At 41.2% G+C, this 19,521-nt stretch overlaps 1 protein-coding gene across 22 annotated transcripts in view; it reads left to right on the top strand.

Annotated features, from left to right (window-relative positions):
- The first annotated feature begins 505 nt into the window (after positions 1-505).
- The window catches only part of LOC120310095 (sarcolemma associated protein), an 85,569-nt gene continuing 66,553 nt past the window's right edge, over positions 506-19,521 (top strand). For all 22 annotated transcript variants that reach the window (XM_039348116.1, XM_039348104.1, XM_039348117.1 and 19 more), the window contains exons 1-2: positions 506-663; positions 830-2,158. In XM_039348116.1, the coding sequence (XP_039204050.1) occupies positions 1,961-2,158 (198 nt within the window). In that variant the 5' untranslated portion in view covers positions 506-663; positions 830-1,960. The remainder of the gene's footprint in view (positions 664-829; positions 2,159-19,521) is intronic.

Below are 19,521 nucleotides of genomic sequence, written 5' to 3'. Positions count from 1 at the left end.
TTATGGAATTATCCCCAGGTAACTGAATACTATACATGGTTTCCGGCTCGGTGTCTTGCTGCAGCAATTTCGCAAGACCTATGTCTCTTTGGCATTTTCAAAGGTTTGAAATAAAAGTTTTCCCACTCGTTCAGTGGAGTAACGATATCCAATTTTGCTTTAGATTTCCCGTCTTCCTCAAGTAAAGCTCTTGGCTGCCCGGTTTTCCACCCTTCACCATTCAACGTGATGCTTTCCCCTCTACCTCTTTTCCTGGGGGGAAAAAATCGTATCTGCAGAACTTAAATTTCCTTCGGTCACCGAGGCCTTTCCATTTAGTCCTCTGGTGAGTTTTTAACCCTTTTTTTTTTTTACTACCCGGAAACAGCGCCAGCAGCGCATTCCCAGGTTACGGGCAACCACGGCTTGCCAGTCGCCAATCAAGAGCTTCAGTGGTTCCCTGTGCGCATGTCTCCCTGTTGCGCGTCCTCAGTTCGCGCCTGCGCAGAGCGCCTGGCTGGCCGTCAGCCTTTCTTTTGGTCAGGCCCATTGCAAAGCAGCTCCTCCCCTCTCATTCCTTTTCCCCTCCCCGGCAGCGCGGCGGCAGCGGCAGCGGCGGCGGCTGCTGCTACACCGGGTAGGTTTCTAGTCAGTATGGCCGCTCCTCCTGCTGCTGCTGGGAAGGTAAGAGCGCGCGGGCGAGCTGGCGGGCGGAGGGCGCTGAGGCTCGTGCGTTCCGCTGTCCTTTCGCCCTGCGCGCCTCGACTGAACGGAGAAGCCCCGCGAGGGGCGGTCCAGCCGGGGCCCGCCTGAGCCCCGAAGGCTGACCGGGTTTGTTTTGATTTTACAGGTCGAGGGAAAGTTTTTGTTAACGGCGGCCGCTTGACACCCAGCTCGTAAGGCGTCCGGCCTCCAGGCCTCTCCCCGGGCGGGAGCGGGACAGAGCTCCAGCAGGCGAGCAGAAGGCGCCTCAGGAGGGGAGTGAAATTTTTCTTCTCAGCCACCTGCAGTCCCGATTCTTCGTAGCCCGCGGTTCCACCGGCCTTCGCCCTCCCAGTTTCCTGAGGAGATTCTGCCGCCGTTTGCTCCAAGACCTCCTCGGCGAGAGCCGCCAGATGCCTTTTCTCCCCCTTTCCCCATAAGTTATCTGCGTTGGTTTAGACCCTCAGTGGAAGGACCCCAATACCCCTGCTTTCACCAGACGTCGGCATCTGGCTGTTTAGTCTCCAGTCCGTTTCTCTCTACTTGAGAAGACCATGTTATTCAGTGGCTCAGATATGTGGCCAGGTGTATTGCGCTAAGATGTGTGGGGAAATACTTGCATTTCCTTAATGATCGCACTGGGGTTTCCGTTGGCTCCTTGAAAATTGGAGTCTGGGCCTATGCTGCCTAGGGAGGGGGAGAACCTGTTTTTTAGCTAGGCATCCTCCCTTTCCTGATCCTGCTGATGTGTGAAACGGACGAACCACAGACCTATCCTTGGATCATTCTCCAGTTCTTACTCCTGTCTTGTAAACCTCTTGAGTCCCGCTCTCTGAAATTTTTATTGTTTCTCTGGTGAAGAAAAGCTTGGGCAGTGATTACGGAAGAGGATAGAGTGCGTACATCCCAAACAAGTATTTCTGTGTGAGTCATTCACTTGGATTTATAACTATCTCCACCTTAATTTGAACAAGTTTTGTTTCTCTTTGGAATGGTCGTATGCTTATTCACATCATTGAGGGAGATGGATTAAAGCGGAACTGCTTAAACTTGCTACAAACCTTATTAAAGAAAACAATGGGGCTTCTCTGTTGGATTATTGCCTGCTTTAGTTCACAGACTGGAGGTATGAGTTGTTAGATCTTGATGGCAGGTAATGTTTGTCCTGCTTTAATGTGAAGTATAGTGGGAGCTTTGCTTATCAACTGTGGAGGGGGGCTTGGATCAAGAAGAGTTTCTCTTCTTTCCTGGTTGGTGTGGCACCACATATCTATCCTCAATGCCTTCAGCCTTGGCTATCTTTACTTGCCGCCCGAACTCTCATCCATTTCAAGAACGCCATGTCTACCTGGATGAGCCTGTCAAAATTGGACGATCAGTGGCTCGATGTCGACCAGCTCAAAATAATGCCACCTTTGACTGTAAAGTCCTGTCTAGGAATCATGCACTTGTCTGGTTTGACCACAAGACTGGAAAGGTAAGACATTTTAAATTTCTCAAGAAAATGTTATGATCATGCATGTTACTTTAATGTTGCTAACTCTTTGAAGATTGAAATGTTGATTTGATTTTATAACATTTTACCCAAGGTAATGGTTTTTAAGAAATTATTTATCAATAAATAGGCCATATTAGCTGGTAAAGTGTTAGAAATAATTATTGAATTTATTCTGACAACAATCTTCTCATTGCACTATTATAGACTCGAAATTGAGATATGGCTTGTATGCAGATACTACACATCCATCTCAAATAGTACTGTTGACTTATTTTCTCCAACACTGCTTTAGTACTATATAATTTGATATCTGAAGAATAGCAGATATTTCCATGCCTGATCAGAAGTACCTTACTCATTGCTTCTTTAATAAATCTTTTAATTTAAAAAATAAATCAATTTTTATCTCCACTATCTATGCTTAAATGTTTTTTTTATTATAATATGGTTTAAAATTGGACAAATGTTCCAGTTTTTTAAAATTGAATGCTGCAGCTAATGATGCAGCTAGTTTTTTGCTTGTCATTCTGAGGAAAGCAATACTGAAGTAATTTTTAAATATTCTGAAGCTATAATTTAAACCTCCAACTTTACATAGCAAACAGATGCATATTTTATCATTATATTCACCTTTCATAAAATATAACTGATTACATCTGAACAATGTTTCCTTATTTGGTTTGTATGTTTTAAAATATATTTAAGCAAGAATATTCCAGTTTTAAGAATACACAATTTAATTTTAAGTACAGGTGGACCACAATGGCACCCAAAATTTCTGTTAAGTGAGACTTTTGTTAAGTGAGTTTTGCCCCATTTTACGAACTTTCTTGCCACAGTTGTTAAGTGAATCAATGCAGTTGATAAGTTAGTAACCCGGTTGTTAAGTGAATTTGGTTTCCCCATTGACTTTGCTTGTCAGAAGGTCACAAAAGCTGATCACATGACTTTGGGACACAGCAGCAGTCATAAATATGAACCAGTTGCCAAGTACCTGAATTTTGATCACATGATTATGGGGATGCTGCAAAGGTTATAATTATGAAAAATGGTCACAAATCACTTTTTTCAGTGCCATTGTAACTTTGAGTGGTCACTAAATGAACTGTTGTAAGGACTACCTATAGTTAACACAAAAATTTGGAAATACCTGTACTGGCTATTGCAGTTTACATTAGCACTGTAATGGAATGTATACAGTGGGTTGGATACAAATTAAGCTTTTTAAAAATCAGTGGTACACAAAGTAATCATAACTAAATTCTTAACTGATTGACTTTGCTGTGATCAAACTTGTCACTAATATCATTTAAAACAAGTCAATCATTTCCTGAAAGATACAGTCAAAAGTCTAGGTTTCTTATAAAAACTTCTTTTTTTGGTAAGACTATGTTGGGTTGCATAGGCATTATATATTATTTTAGCTTTAGCTTATATTAAAAGTTTTTGTGGTATAAAGGCAGATACTCTTAAATGTTCAGCATGCCATAATTCCTACTTTTCTCAACTAGAAACTAAAATACCATATTCAGATGCTGCAATATGTTCAAATCAATGCTTTAGCTATCCAAGTTGTACAGTAATTACATTTGTTTAAAGTACCGGTAATCCTCAATTTATAACTACAATTGAGCCCAACATTTCCCTTGCTAAGCAAGACAGTTGATAAGTAAGTTTTGTCCCATTTTAAGGCCTTTCTTGCCGCCATTGTTAAGTGAATCACTGTTAAGTTAGTAACATGGTTGTTAAGTGAATCTGGCTTCCCGATGATTTTCCTTGTCAGACTCTGGGACACTGCAGCTGTCATAAATACATTCCAGTTGCCAAGCATCCAAATTTTGATCAAGTGACTGTGAAGATGCTGCAATAGTCATAAGTGTAAAAAATAAGTCACTTTTTCAGTGCTGTTGTAACTTTGAACATTCATTCAGTGATTACAACCAGTCACTAAATGAATGGTTGTAATTTGTAAGTAAAAATACTTGTAGTATTTTTCAGTGACTATAAAATAAGTTTTTAGTGTTAGTATGCATTTCTTATTTTGAAAATACTTTTATTCTTTTGGTTTATTTTGGTGAAGGCTACTAATTAATATATTAACAAAAATTACCACCTGGCGCAGTATGGCATGACATGATAAGGATGTTTTTTTTCTTGTACATTATGCAATAGAAAAAACAGAACAAACTGAAAAGTTGTAACATGAATGTCATATGACTTTAATGTAGAGTAGCAAATTAACAGTTCAAAATATAAAATCCATTCACATTTCTTGTAATATTTTAAAGGTCCCACTTTGAGTTATTTTTAATAGTGAAAATTAACATTAAATAAGGAACAAAGTATTAAAATAGTACTGGTTAATTTGTCACTAAAGTCTGTCTTCAGTCCTAAAATCAATCTTTCTAGTTAGACTGAATATGCTGAAATACTTTCTGCAAGTATGTTTCTATATCTTTGACATAATTCTATACATTATTTTAAAACTATACTACAGTTTTGCATAGTGGTAGATTGTTCAGCTGAGGTACAATTTCGAGTTTCAATATGGCTACTACAATCTTGGAACAAATAGGAGATTTTGCATATCTTGGTTTATTTAGTTGTCCCTTTTCATTTCACACTTAAGTGGATGCACTTACTTGAAGCTATCTTCCTACTGGTTGTCACAAGTATTTGTCTTAGTTCACAGTGGATAGGGAGCAGTGCTACATGTATCCTCCTTACTTTTGCCCTCTTGAAGATAATTCAATATTATGAACTCTTGAAAATAGGAATGGAGATCAGCGGAGCCACCATAAGCAGTAGTACAGTAAATAGTTGAATTTGAAATACATAAATATTGTAATGGTTGAAATGAGATTGAGAGCTGTTTAATCTGAATTTAAACATTAGGCCTTTCATTATTTAATGCTTTCATAGTTGGTACTGGTATCTGCAGTATCACTGTTCTTCATGATGGCCTTGAAAGATAATGTGGTCACACTTGAACTCTATTCATCTGGCAGTCACAATAGTGATAAAGAGTATTAGGTGCTACCATAGTTTTAACTAGCAGAATCATTCTTGAGATTTTTGAGGTTGCACAAGGGTAAAAAGATAGATTTCATGTTATTGTTTGGTGTCTCTGGCATGCTTTGGCCCCCACCATCCCGTTGGCCTTGTGACTGCTGGCACTAGAATGATTTGTCTAACCTGTATTCTCTATTGTGTAGCAGAGATGTTGGCAGAAAAGTGATCCTTGCTATGCTTATGTTTATATATTTAGATTCTGTCAAAGAATGAAAGCAGTCTGAGAAAATATATATGTACCTTGTGCAATTGTAATCTGTGATTTATAGTCAATTGCTCATTATCAAGACTATAATGACCCTAGAATATCATTTGTCAATTGCTAAATATTCTATATTCTACATCTGAACACTTGTACACAGTAAATTAACATCAGACCAGAGTTCAGGCTTTTGCCACATTTATATCAAATCTGATGAATGGAAAATCTGTAACTATTAAATATTTTAAGAGTTGAATATGTCTGATTTAGGAGTATTTATGGGAAAACCTAACACGTAATGTAGTACAATATCTTAAACAATCAAAGTTTCAATCAATACAAAATCAGACTAATTATTTTGGGATAAAAAGTACAATATTTTGGTCAGATTTAATCTGTGTTCCTAAGTGTTGCAAGGCATTTCTTTTTCCAGATATTGAATGTTCTCAGAAGCAGTGTCTAGTCAGTAATTTACAGAGAAAGCATTAGTTGCAAGAGGAGAAAATTGTTCCTTTTATATTAAAACAGCTTTATTATTAACAGTATTTTATTTTAGAATTTGGAAAAGAAATGACATCAGCAATTAACAGCTGAGAGATGTTAACTGCCTACTGATCAGGATTTTCCTGCAGAGATACTAATGTAGTCAATGCTGCAGAGCTAATACTGTAATTGTTGGAGTATATTCACACAGCTTTAGTTTTCTTGAACCTCGACAATTTAATGAAATTTTATATATATCTCAAAAGTTCACCTTTTAGCTTTCCAGTGTTGACTTAAAATGGGCATTAAGCATTTTTAGTTAATGTTAATTCAATTGTTGACTTACAGTAACTATTAGTGGAAGCAATAGAAGGCTATCAGTTTTAATATGAGATCATTGTTAAAATGCATGTGTTAATTTGCATATGCATACATAGACATTGGAGGATAGGATAGGATAGGATAGGATAGGATAGAGCTAGAAGGAACCTTGGAGATCTTCTAGTCCAGGGCTTTTCAACCGATGGTATGCGTACCACCCGTGGTACATTGGCACCTGGCAGGTGGTACGTGGCCCTGCCCAGCCCAGCCAAGCCAAGTGTAGTGGGAGGAGGGAACAAGCCAAAGCGGCGCAGTGCAAGACCTGCTGTGAGAGAGTTCTCAGGAGCTGCAGGACTGTTTGGGGCGAGACAAAGGCCCCAGGATTGGCTCTTCCGGCTCACCCGGAAGAGAAAGGAGGGGGAGTGGAGACAGGAGAGGCTATAAAAGGAGGCAGTTTTGGTGGGAGAGGGAGAGAAGAAAAGACTCCGGAGAAAGAGGCAGAAGAGAAAAGGCTTTTGTCAGAGAAGTGGTAAGAGACGTGTATGTGAATGGGAAGGATATTGGAGGAACGTATGTGTGAGAATGGAGAGTGCCGGGTGAGCCACGTTTTACAGGATGAAGCAGGCGGATGTATGCCAGCAGGCCCGTCGGGACCAGGAAGGCTCCAAAGGAAGTAGCTGCACGGGGGGGAGGGGGGAAGCATGTGGCTTTGCAGCAGGTGTCGCCAGGCCTGCAAACACAGCGTTGCCCCTCCGCTTTCCAATTCCGAAATTCTGGAGTGAAGTTGAGTAGCCTCTGAGCGCCCCTGACAAGCTGCAAATCTGCTGTAGTCTCGGCTGCTGCCCCCTTTCTTGGCAGGGTGAGGCTGGAGCACTCGGCCTTTAGTCGGGGCTGCCGGCATGGCGGCAGGTGGGAGTGCTGCTTTGCAGAATGAAGCAGACAGAGGTATTTGCAAATCCCACCCCAGCTATGGCGAGGAGCTGCAACTGCATCAGTGCCCTGGGACCGAGGAGAAGGAACCGGAGGGGTGCGGTGTTTGGGCTGCCTTCTGGCCCGCTGGATTCAGGTTTTTCCTTTGATTGGGGGCGTATGGCCTCACTCTCTCCCAAATGCAAATCCGCCTCTAAGCAGGGATTGGGAGGCTGAAGGCCTCTATCTTTGTGGTCATGCAGTTCTAAAACCCATGGGCTGCTGCTAAGGAGGAGAATCAAAATAGGACAAAACAAGCATAGTCTATTATGGTTTATTGATTGCAACATTTTCCTCAGGTTTTCGTATCCCTTTCTGGGCTATTAAAATCACATTGGCAAGGTCTGTACTGAACACCTGGCTGCAAACTACTCAACCAGATTTTAGCCTAGCTAGCCCCTTGTGCAATCCCAGGCCACATTTTAGAGGTAAGAGGATATAGTAACAGGAGAGAGCTGCAAAATTGATTCATCATTTATTCTTCTCTTTAGCAGCAATAACTACGTTCTTTGATGACTTTGCTAGCAACCTGCAGGCTGTGAACTTTCCTGTCCCCCTTGAGGAAAGAATTCAGAAGTGCTAAATACATTTTTCCTGCTAATTACAGTACACCTTGTTGGTTTTTAAGGAGCTTATGAGAAAAAGATGTGTCTGAAAATTAAAGGATGTGTCGATTGAGTTGTGAGACAGGAAAGGGAAGTACATGGACTTATGCACTTCCAGTTGCTGACAGATGTGCCACTAATATTCTGACTTGACACCTGCATGCTCTCAGGGTCCAAAGATTATCTTCATTCTTCATAGGGCGGTATTGTGGATTAATTAATTTTTTCTGGGTTCTGATTTTAAGGTGAGTATCCTGAGCTATGGAGGCCTTTGATCTTCTTAAATACATAATAATAAAATAATGAGAACTAAAGGCTCAAAGGGAAGGCAGATTAGAAAGAATGAGACCTTTTGGGGTTTTAAATTCCCTTCCTGTTAAGAGTTCCTTAATAAGGTTTGCTCTTCCTTCCTAACATCAATAAAGGTGGTTTTTCCAGAAAATATATGAAGAGCTGTAATTAGTGATTTAACTATGTTTTCTTTTTTGCTGTGTTTAATTTATATATAATGTATGTTTAATTGAGGAGGGCTTGGAGAGGCAGAAGTGGCCAATATGGAAGCTGCACACTGCCCTCCAGATTACTGTCTCCCCTGCAGATCTCTGGAGAAAAGAGGGGGTGGCAGGAGAACTGTGTGAAGGAAGGCTGCCCCAACAAGCCAGCATTCTTACCAAGCATGATTGGAAATGGGAATTCCCTTTCAAGAAGGGCCAGCCTCCCTTGTGCAGGACCCGGGAGCGCTGCTCCCCTGCCACCTCCTCTTGCTCTCCAGAGATCTGTCAAGATAGAAGTTGGACTTGGAGGAAACTGCTTCCTGCAAATGTCTCCCATCTTCTGCTTTGCCGGGAGGGGGCACCGGACAGGGAAACACCAACGATGTCTGGGATTGGGAAAAGAACATCTCTTTAATGTACTACACACACACACACACACACATTCCAAGCTTGGAGACTTGTGTTCACATCTGAGCTAGAAAATTACCAATCATGCCTGGGCTTGGGGAGAAGGCCCTCTCCTTCCTCTCTGGATAAAAATCCCCAAACCTGGAATGTGTGTGTGCGTGTTTGTGTGCACCCGCATATGCTTGGCTGCTAGCAGTTTGGGGAGGCGAGTTTGTGGGGCACTGAGTTGTCCCCACATTGAGTTAGCTGGTGCGACTTGTTCCGTTCTTGTCTTGAGTCACCTGTGTCCAGTGATTGGCATCGAGCAGGCCACATCCACCGGCTAGGTGACTGGTGGTACTCGAAGACTGCCATATCCTAAAAGTGGTACAATTTCTGAAAAGGTTGAAAAGCCCTGTTCTAGTCTAGCCCCCCCTCCCTGCTTAAGCAGGAGAAACTATACCATCTCAGACAAGTGGCTGTCCAGTCTCTTCTTAAAAACCTCCAATGATGGAGCGCCCACGATTTCTGGAGGCAAGCTGTTCCATTGGTTAATTGTCCTCACTATTAGGAAGTTTCTCCTTAATTCCAGGTTGCTTCTCTCCTTGATCAGTTTCCAACTGATCAAGGGGTCGGTCCTCTTTCCCCTCCTATTTAACATTTATATGAAGCCGCTGGGTGAGATCATCAGACAGCACGGGGTGAGGTTTCATCAGCATGCTGATGATACCCAGTTATATATCTCCTCCCCGAGCTCTCTCAGTGAAGCGGCTGATGTGATGGGCCGTTGCCTCGAAGCCGTGAGGGGGTCTGGATGGGGGTTAACAGACTCAGTCTCAATCCTGACAAGACCGAGTGGCTTTGGATGTTGCCTCCCAAGGATCATGTCGACTGTCCAGTGTTGACTCTTGCGGGGGAAAATATACCCCCTTCGGAGCGGGTTCGCAACTTGGGTGTCCTCCTTGATCCACAGCTGAATTTGGAACATCAATTGACGGTTGTGGCTGGGAGGACCTTTGCACAAGTTCGCCTGTTGCACCAGTTGCGACCCTACCTGGACCGGGAGGCTCTCCTTACAGTCACTCACGCCCTTGTCGCCTCACGTTTGGACTACTGCAATGCGCTCTACATAGGGCTACCCTTGAAAAGTATTCGGAGACTACAGTTGGTCCAGAATGCAGCTGTGCGAGTGATAGTGGGTGCTCCTCGATACACCCACGTTACACCTATCCTCCGTGAGCTGCACTGGTTGCCTATTGGTCTCCGGGTCCAATTCAAAGTGTTGGTCATTACCTTTAAAGCCCTATATGGCTCAGGGCCAGGCTATTTGCGAGACCGCCTACTACCTCATAGTTCCCTACGTCCGGTTAGATCCCACAGGCTGGGCCTCCTTCAGCCAAGCAGTGCCATTTGGCGGGGCCGCGGAGGAGGGCCTTCTCTGTGATGGCGCCCACGCTTTGGAATCAGCTCCCCCCGGAGATTAGGACCGCTCCCACCCTGTTGGTCTTCCGTAAGCTACTTAAGACCTGGCTTTTCCAGCAGGCCTGGGGTTTATAAAACCTTACCCCTGGATGATTGTTTTTGTATTGTTTTGTTATGTTTTATGTGTTTTTTATTGTTAGCCGCCCAGAGTCCTTTGGGAGTGGGGCGGCTTATAAATTTTAAAAATAAAATAAAATAAATAAACTATTGTTTCTTATCCTGCCCTCCAGTGCTTTGGTGAATAATGTGACCCCCTCTTCTTTGTGGCAGCTTCTCAAATACTGGAATACTGCTATCATGTCACCTCAACCTCTTTTTTGTAGTATGGTGACTAAAATTGGTTGCAGTATTCCAGGTGTGGTCTTACTAGGGTTTTATAAAGCGGTATTAAAGTGGATAATCTCAAATAACTGGTCAAGGCTAAAAGGTTCTTGTGAATGGTGGACAGGTAAAACTGATAACGTTTAGTCCCTTAAAGCCATTAAAAATTAGTATGAAAATATAATTAAAAGATATTGATTAGTTGTAGCAGATACCCAAATAACCTTATTTCTTTCAAGTTTTATTATTTTCTTAATCTATAGCCCCTTGTCCCCCGGGCAATTGTGCTGTATGTGCAATGTGTGTGCTCTGGCCTTCCCTGGGCGTACCAGCTCTGCTGCACCATTTAGTACTAGAAGAAAAAATATCTTATGAACCGATATGTATGAAATTTTCTCTACATAATATTCTGTGGACTGCCTTTTGCTAGTTTATGCCAGAACCTGTGAAGAGACTGTTTTAGTTTCAGACTACAGCATGGTCAAGCATGATGAGTTGAGTTTTGTAACATTGTTTGAGACCATTCAATGAGACTTTCCAATGCAGAAATAGAATGTAAATGCATATTGTGTTGTGGAACCAGGAATTGGTTCTGTTAGGTAAAAAGAATTAAAATAGTGAAAAAAGCAAGGTTCTACATTTAGGCAAGAAAAACCAAATGCACAAGTACAGCATAGGTGGCACCATGCTCAATAGTAGTAACTGTGAGAGGGACCTCGGAGTCCTAGTAGACAATCACCTAAATATGAGCCATCAGTGTGCTGCAGCTGCCAAAAAGGCCAACACAGTGCTAGGCTGCATTAACAGAGGGATAGAATCAAGATCACGTGAAGTATTAATACCACTCTACAATGTCTTGGTAAGGCCACACTTGGAATACTGCATCCAGTTTTGGTCACCACTAAGTAAAAAAGATGTTGAGACTCTAGAAAGAGCACAGAGAAGAGCAACAAAGATGATTAGGGGACTGGAGGCTAAAACATATAAGAAACGGTTGCTAGAATTGGGTATGTCTAGTTTAACGAAGAGAAGGACAAGGGGGGACATGATAGCAGTGTTCCAATATCTCAGGGGCTGCCATAAAGAAGAGGGAATTAAGCTATTTTCCAAAGCACCTGAAGGCAGGACAAGAAGCAACGGGTGGAAACTCATCAAGGAGAGAAGCAACCTAGAACTAAGGAGAAACTTCCTGACAGTGAGAACACTTAATCAGTGGAACAGCTTGCCTCCAGAAGCAGTACATGCTCCAACACTGGAAGTTTTTAAGAAGAGACTGGACAGCCATTTGTCCGAAATGGTGTAGGGTTTCCTGCCTGAGCAGGGGGTTGGACTAGATGACCTCCAAGGTCCCTTTCAACTTTACTACTATTATTTATTATTAAAATGAGCTCTGTGATAGCTATGTGGAATAAAGATAATGTTTCAGGGATACATAATTTATTGTTTTTGAGATTGGTCATTTTTTTCATATCACGTTAGTAATATGTTTGTTTATATACCATTTTTCCACAAATTGTTCAAAGCAGTTTATATAAGAGGCAATTTAAATTTAATACTCTTGTTTTACTTCATATTGTATGGTATAATTTACATACAAAATCTAAATATGCCCTTATCGCATTGTTCATTTAAAACATTGTTTTGTACAAATAAGAATTACAGTAAGGTAATAATATTGAATATTATGGCTATTCAGTATTATTAGTTTTTGTAATTCTCATTCATACATAACATTATTGATGTTATCACTATTGATTAGCAATACTAACAACACAAAAAATATTATCACAAAATATTTCATCCAACATTTTACATAACCTAACGTTAAGATTCTGTGCTCAGTTCAAACAGGAAGTGACAGAAAAATGAAGCACAGGAACCACACGTACTAATCCAGTCTAACCTCATGCAACAGGAAGAGATTATTATGGAAGCTGTCAGTGCTAATTGCAGTGCAAGCAGTCAAGTTCTAAGAGCATCTCTCAGACCATTGTCCCTACCATCCTTAGTACAGTAGCTCAGCAAGCAACAAAATACATTTGTAATTAAATTGTTGTCAAATATTCCTGCTTATGTCTGTATACATATTGGAATATATTGAGGGAACCCAAAATGTTGGGGTCATATTAAATTTAAATGGGAAAAGTAACTGACAGTAATAATTAAAATAATTTGTAGAAGTTTACTACAAATTTTACTACAAGCATTCACAGGAGAGAAGAAAGATATATTATGTATGATTATATCAGTCAGATTGATATAACTGCCTTATAATTATGATGGAAATAGTACTTATGTCAATGTTGGAGTACCACTGGATTAGCTTCCGTGTGGTTGGAACAGCCTGTTCTGAACTCAGACTCTTGAAATGTTTTGTACACCTTTAGTATTTTTATCTTATTACAAAGTAAAGGAAAACAATTACCTTTCTATTCCGACTGGCATGTTGGCTAATGTTAGATATAGGGTAGGGCTTTTCAGCCTTTTCACAAATTGTATCACTTTTAGGACATGACAGTATTCGAGTACCACCAGTGCTTAGCAAGATGTCAAAATCTTGATGACTGAAAAAAAGGGGGTGGGATTTTGGGTTTTACTCATTAGATTCATTTGTTGTTATAGAAATAGCTAGTTTATACTATTATGGAAAAGTAAAAAGTTGAGGTTCGATGTTAATGCTTCATTCTACTGCAACAGAGGAAGTCGGAAGTCAGTGCCTTTTCTTTTTCCCTTCTCCCCTTCACTTTTTTCCCCCTTCTTCCTCCCCACTGTGTCCTACTATTTGCTTTTGTATTTTATTCCATAATTTAATAAAATGTTACAAACTGTAAAAAAAAAAGGAAAAAAATACCTGTTTTAATTTCTTTGGTAGTGGTTCCTTTGCTCTCAGGCCACGCGGAGGACCCCCAGCGGTGCAGTGGAGGGAAGTGCCCAGCTCAGCCTAGCTTTCCCCAAGAGGCGCCTGGCTGTGCTTACCTTTTCCTTGAGGCTGCTGCTTGGCCAGGTTGCTCATGGTCTGTGTGAAAGGACAAAATGTGTAGGTCAGAGGGAGGCCCCCATGCGAGGAGACCTGGCTTTATAACCAAAACATCGTCAACGATAGGATGGGAGACCACCAGGAGAGTCAGGAGGAGGGGAAAAGGGGATAGCAAAACGGCAGCAGGACTGGTTGTGGCCATGTAAGGCAGACTTCCCTCAGACCCTCCCTCCCTCTCATTATAACTCTTCCTTCCTTCCTTCCTTCCTTCCTTCCTTCCTTCCTTCCTTCCTTCCTTCCTTCCTTCCTTCCTTCCCTGCTTTTTTTTTTTTTAAAGCTGCCAGAGGTTCCGGGCAGAGGTGGCAACAGGCAGGCAGCGGTAGGCAGAGGCTTCCCATTTGACCCCTCCCCACTGTTGCCTCTGTGCCTCTTAGCTCATCTCTCCCAGACCTGCATACGTTTGTGTGTGTGCGTGTGTGTGTTCATGGGGGGTGACTCACCTCTTGCAGCCCCACACCCACAACAGAGACCTTCTGTGATGGCAGGCTGCAAACTAATGAAAGCTGGTGTCTTTGGAGTACTTGTTTCTTTTTCTTAACGTGCTGCCAATCGCATCGCGCCCTGCTCCTCTCAGCTCCTGCCCCCAGCCCCATGGAAGATAAGATAACCTTTATTGTCATTTTTTTTACTCTGGGCACAACAGCACACATCAAAAATGAAATTTAGTTATCTGCTCTCAAAGTGAAACACATACATGACGCACACCTAAACATACTATGAACAACATATGTATAGACCCACACCCCTACATATACATAATAAATAATTATTAAATACTGTCCATCTTGAATATATAATGGAAGGAGGAAGTTGAGAGTTCACGCTATATGGAATGAAACTATGACTGAATCTGGATATTCTGCTACGGATACCACAAAGCCTCCTCCCAGAAGATAACAAAGAAAACAGGTCGTGAAGAGGATGTGTAGTGTCCCAGATAATCTTACGGACCCTGCTCAAGCAACGCTTCTGTGCTATGTCCTGGATGGGAGGGAGGGAACTGCCAATGATCTTTTCGGCCATTTTCACCACTCTCTGGACCGCCTTCCTGTCTGAAGCAGTGATGCTTCCAAACCAGACTGTGATGCTGTATGACAGGATGCTCTCGATTGTCCCCTGTAGATAGTGGTCAGGACAGGGGAAGGAAGATGTGCTTTGCTCATGCGACGCAGAAAATGCAGGCGCTGCTTTGCCCGCTTCACCAGTTTCTCACTGTTTAGCAACCAAGTCAGCCTACTCGTTAGCTGCACACCCAGGAATTTGATGCTGGTAGCCATCTCCACAGGTGAGTCATTAATGCACAGAGAAGTGTGGCTGTGCCTGCCTTTTCTGAAATCAACAATGATCTCTTTGGTTTTTCCTGTATTTAAAACTAGGCTGTTTTCCTTATACCAGTTCATCAACCCCCCAACCTCCTTGAGGTAAGCTTCCACCTTGTCATCCTGAATAAGGCCCACTACTGTAGTTCATCTGCGAACTTCACAATATGGTTGATGGCACAATAGTCATGAGTCAACAGGGTGAACAGCAGCGGATTTAAGATGCAGCCCTGAGGAGAATCTGTGCTCAAGAAAATGGTATTAGAGGTATTTGTTCCAACTCACACATATTAGGGCCTATTGGTAAGAAAATCAAGAATCCAGTTGCACAAAGGAGTGTTTAAGCCTAAAAGGACCAGTTTGTGTACTAGATGCTGGGGAATGATTGTGTTAAACACTGAAGTCGACAAATAGCAAATGCACCTGAGTATTTCTTTCCTCTAAGTGCTTCAAGCTCAGATGGAGAACGGAAGAAATAGCATCCTCCATAGAGCGATTTGGTCGGTTGGCAAACTGAAGTGGGTCAAATGCTAGCGGGAGGCTAGATACAATAGTGTCCTTTATCAGCTTCTCAAAGCATTTCATATTGGTGGATGTCAGTGCAACCTGACTGTAATCATTGAGGCCTATAATTGTGGACTTTTTTGGCACTGGCAAGATGATGGCCGTCTTAAAACACGATGGGACCACTGCCTGCTGCAATGAGAGGTTGAAAATATCTGTGAGAACACAAGCCAGTTCCTCTGCACATTCCCTGAGGACACGTCCAGGCATGTTATCTGGGCTTGCTGCTTTTCGAATGTTAACTGTCTGCAGTGTTTTCCGGACAGAGGTGACATCAAAGTACTGATGTAGGGTACCTTGGTATATTTAACATTTGGTACCCTGAGTTTACATACCACACACGACTATATTGTGATATGTTTAGGTTCACACATTGTACTGCTAAACCTAATTGTAGTTTATGAACAGTAGGTTCATGATTTGCTGCTTTGCATATAATCCAACCAATTTTTTAGTCAACAGAATTAAACAGATTGCTGTAGATTAGCTTAGATTAGCTTCATACATTATATTAAAATATGACTTTCAGTCATGATTTATTTGCACATAATGGTAAACCGTAAGCCAAGGTTTACCAAAAGTTGGTAGTGTAGTAATCAACTTCAGTTATAAAATTTTGATGTTTCCAGATCTGGCTGTTATCAGTCAGCAATGAAGAAATGATAGTTGATTAAGTCATTATGAAGTTATTTGGAAAATGGTATATTTAGATATTCATGATACAGTAATGGCTTTCAGATGCAGGTGCAACCAAGATTTGCCTGGTCTGAAGAATGATTTGGAAATGAACATTGGAATTGTTTAATTAAGGATCTGCCCATATTGAATATAAAAACTGAAATTTGAAAATTGTCCAAAGTACCTCAATCCAAGAAGAAATACAGACTTCATTTAGGATCACAAACATACAGCAATTTGGGATAGATTCAGGATGAGGTTCAAGAAATGTGTGTCTCTTGTAGGAGAAGAGCAGGCAGAGCTGATGAGCAAAGTTAAATATGTCATCTTTACAGTTGCCATAAACGATCCAAATCCATTCCCCCCCCCCCATTCTGTTGATCCTTATCTAATGCCAATTTACTGCTGACCATTAGTTCACTACATTGAATAAATTATCTGTACTACAACTTAACACATGGTCCTGATCCTTTGCATCTGACACCTCTGGAGATAAGTAAATGTCGGACTCTTTGCTTTAATGTTGGCTAAGTAAGTCACAGAGAAAAACCTATCTGTTAGTCACTTGAAGCTGAACAAAGAACATACAATCATAGGACTGTAAGGGACCTCAGAGGACTTCTAGTCCAACCCCCTGCTCAAGGCAGGAGACCTTATACCATCCTGGTCAAATAGTTGTCCAGTCTATTTTTGAAAACCTTCAATGATAGAGCACCCACAATTCTGGGACGCAAGCTATTCCATTGATTAATTGTTCTCACTATAACTATCAGAAAATTTCTCCTATGTTAGATCTCTCTTGAGGGAATATCATCATCATCATCAGCAGCAGCAGCAGCAGCGGCAGCATCATCATCATCTCAGAAAGACCTTGATTCTGAATCATAATTAAACAAGTGATGCAAGTTCAAAAATAATGCTTTAATCTAAGGATTTCAAACTCAAAATATCACACATGATGCTTGAGAACTGGTTCATTAGCATAAAGATAATAACATCGAAGCCCTTTTATATGTTGATACAAAAATCCTTACTGAGTCAAAAATGAGGAAAATGAATATCAGGTACTCCATTAATCATACATTTAATAAATGAAGTCACATTTTCTGTAAAAGAAAGTCATTTCATTTTGGCAATTTAGCTGGCAGCATTTTTAATTAACCAGAACAATATTTGATTTTAATCCTGAGATGACTGCATCCTTAGTGTTGCTTGCAATTATTCATGTCAACCATGATATCAATATTCATTTGTTAATTTTTGAAAAATGAGAAAACTTAGGTATATGTGTGTGTGTGTATGTAACTTGGCATTTTTTTCTGGAAACAAAATTGTAGAAATCTCTCTCTCTGTCTCTCTCCCCCTCCCTCCCTCCCTCTCTCCCTCGCCTCCCTCTCCCTCCCTCGGAGAATTAAATCATAAAACCATCCCAAGAGCCGCTGCCTGTCATTGCTGCTTCCATCTCCTTGCTATGACTTCAGAGAGGTGCAGCTATGCATTGAGGCACTACTACAGCCAGGGCTCCAACCTCCCTAGTTCCTCCTTGTGAGTGGACAGGCCATTAACGTATTGGCACACAAGACAGTGGTGGTCCAATATAAATAGAAAGCTAGATTTTCAGTTCACAATTAAGTTAATAAAGAAGACAAATCTTTTGGAAAATAGTCTGAAATTGAACAGAGGGTTCTACTTGCCCAAGGAAACAGCAGTAGAAATTAGAATTAATGCAATGTCTAACTAGAGCAGCTACCTGTTATATAGTCCTTTGTCCCTAGACTTACCCTGTGTATTTGGGATAACTCGTCCAATCATTTATCAATCCGTTGGAGAGAGGGTGCATTCTTCCTGCTTTCTGAACTCAGAGAGAAAAACTTCTTGTTTTAAATCTCCAGAGTTTTGCCTTTTCAAAGATCAAAACTTTTTCTGTTACCTAAGAAGGGGAGCAGTTAATGAAATCTCTTGTATATATACATGGTAAATGCCATGCCTAAGAGTAGGTATGTATTCAGTCTCAAACACTTGTTGACTAGTGTTGTGAATGCTGGCGGGTTATTCACATCATAGGTATCTTTTTCTTTGTATTATTTATACAAATATATATAAAAATGTATATGCAGCTGTCCTGGAGAACAAGGTTATTCCTTCTAAACTTTGTAAGGATATAAAAACTACAAATTGATTTTGTAAGACATTATCGTATGACTAAGGGTTCTGTAAAATGATTTTTTTATTAAGCTGCTCTTGCTGAATCTTCTCTAGGCTTTAATATTTTTCAAAATATCATTTGGCAATGCTGTTGTAAAACTTTTTCCTCTTGAATTTTTGTACTGTTCACAGTCATTCATACCACCATGACCTCTTGTCTGGATTACTGCAATGCACTCTACATAGGGCTGTCCTTTAAGAGTATTCAGCAGCTGTTGCAGAATGCCACTGCTTGGGTAGTAAAGGGTGTCATGTATTTGACACATATTACACCACTGCTCTGCGAGCTGCATGGGTTGCTAGTTTGTTTCCAGGTGCAATTCAAGATGCTGGTTATCACCTTTAAAGCTTTTCATGGCTAGATATTTTATGTAAAAGTCTTCTCCCAGTTCTTTCTCTGGGTCCAATTCAGTCAGGAAGATTTGGCATGCTGCAAGGGATGTCAGCTGGGGAACCAAGAGATGTGCCTTGTCTGCCATAGCCCCTGCCCTTTGGAATATTCTCTCTTCAGATATCAGGGTGACCCCAACCCTGGTGGCCTTTTGTAAGGTCTTGGAAATTTGGTTGTGTGCCTGGGCCTGGAGCCCGAGTGTGCTAAAGGCCCCGTTTCCTGGTTGTATTAATACCCATAGGAACAGCTTAGTGCCATACATATTTATTTTTTATTGTTTTAATTTTTAAAAATGTTTCATGTGCTCTAATGTACACTATCCTGAGCCACTTGTTGAGATAGGCAGTTATAGAAATCAAATAAATAACAGTGATTCATATAGTAATGCTAGCAAATATAATACAAGTTATGATGGACCTCCCAAAAGCTACTTACAACCCAGTTCCAAAGTTCCAGTGGCCCCCCTGGTCACATGGCTACATTTTACATGCTCTGCAACTGGCCAGTCTTTACAATTGTTTGGTCATGTTCTGCAGGCCTTTGTAATTGTGATTTACAATATTTTTGCTGGGAAAACGGGGTTTACTTCTGGTTTCTGGCAAAAATTGGGCCATGATGAACAATGGATTTGCTTAACGACTCTGCTACTTGCTTTAACAACTGTGGTGTTTGCTTAACAACCATAGCAAAAAAGGTCATAAAGTTGGACAGTCAGATGATGACCCATTTTATGACTGTCATGATTTAATCATAATTGCCAGGCTCAATTACAGTCATATGTCAAGGATTTCCTGTATTCTTTGGGAACAGGA

Source organism: Crotalus tigris, unplaced genomic scaffold, assembly GCF_016545835.1.
Source record: "Crotalus tigris isolate CLP2741 ecotype Arizona unplaced genomic scaffold, ASM1654583v1 scf7180000018122.1127207, whole genome shotgun sequence".
Lineage (NCBI taxonomy): Eukaryota > Metazoa > Chordata > Lepidosauria > Squamata > Viperidae > Crotalus > Crotalus tigris.
Note: the sequence above shows the minus strand (reverse complement) of the source record. Positions and strands in the feature narration are given on the sequence as shown.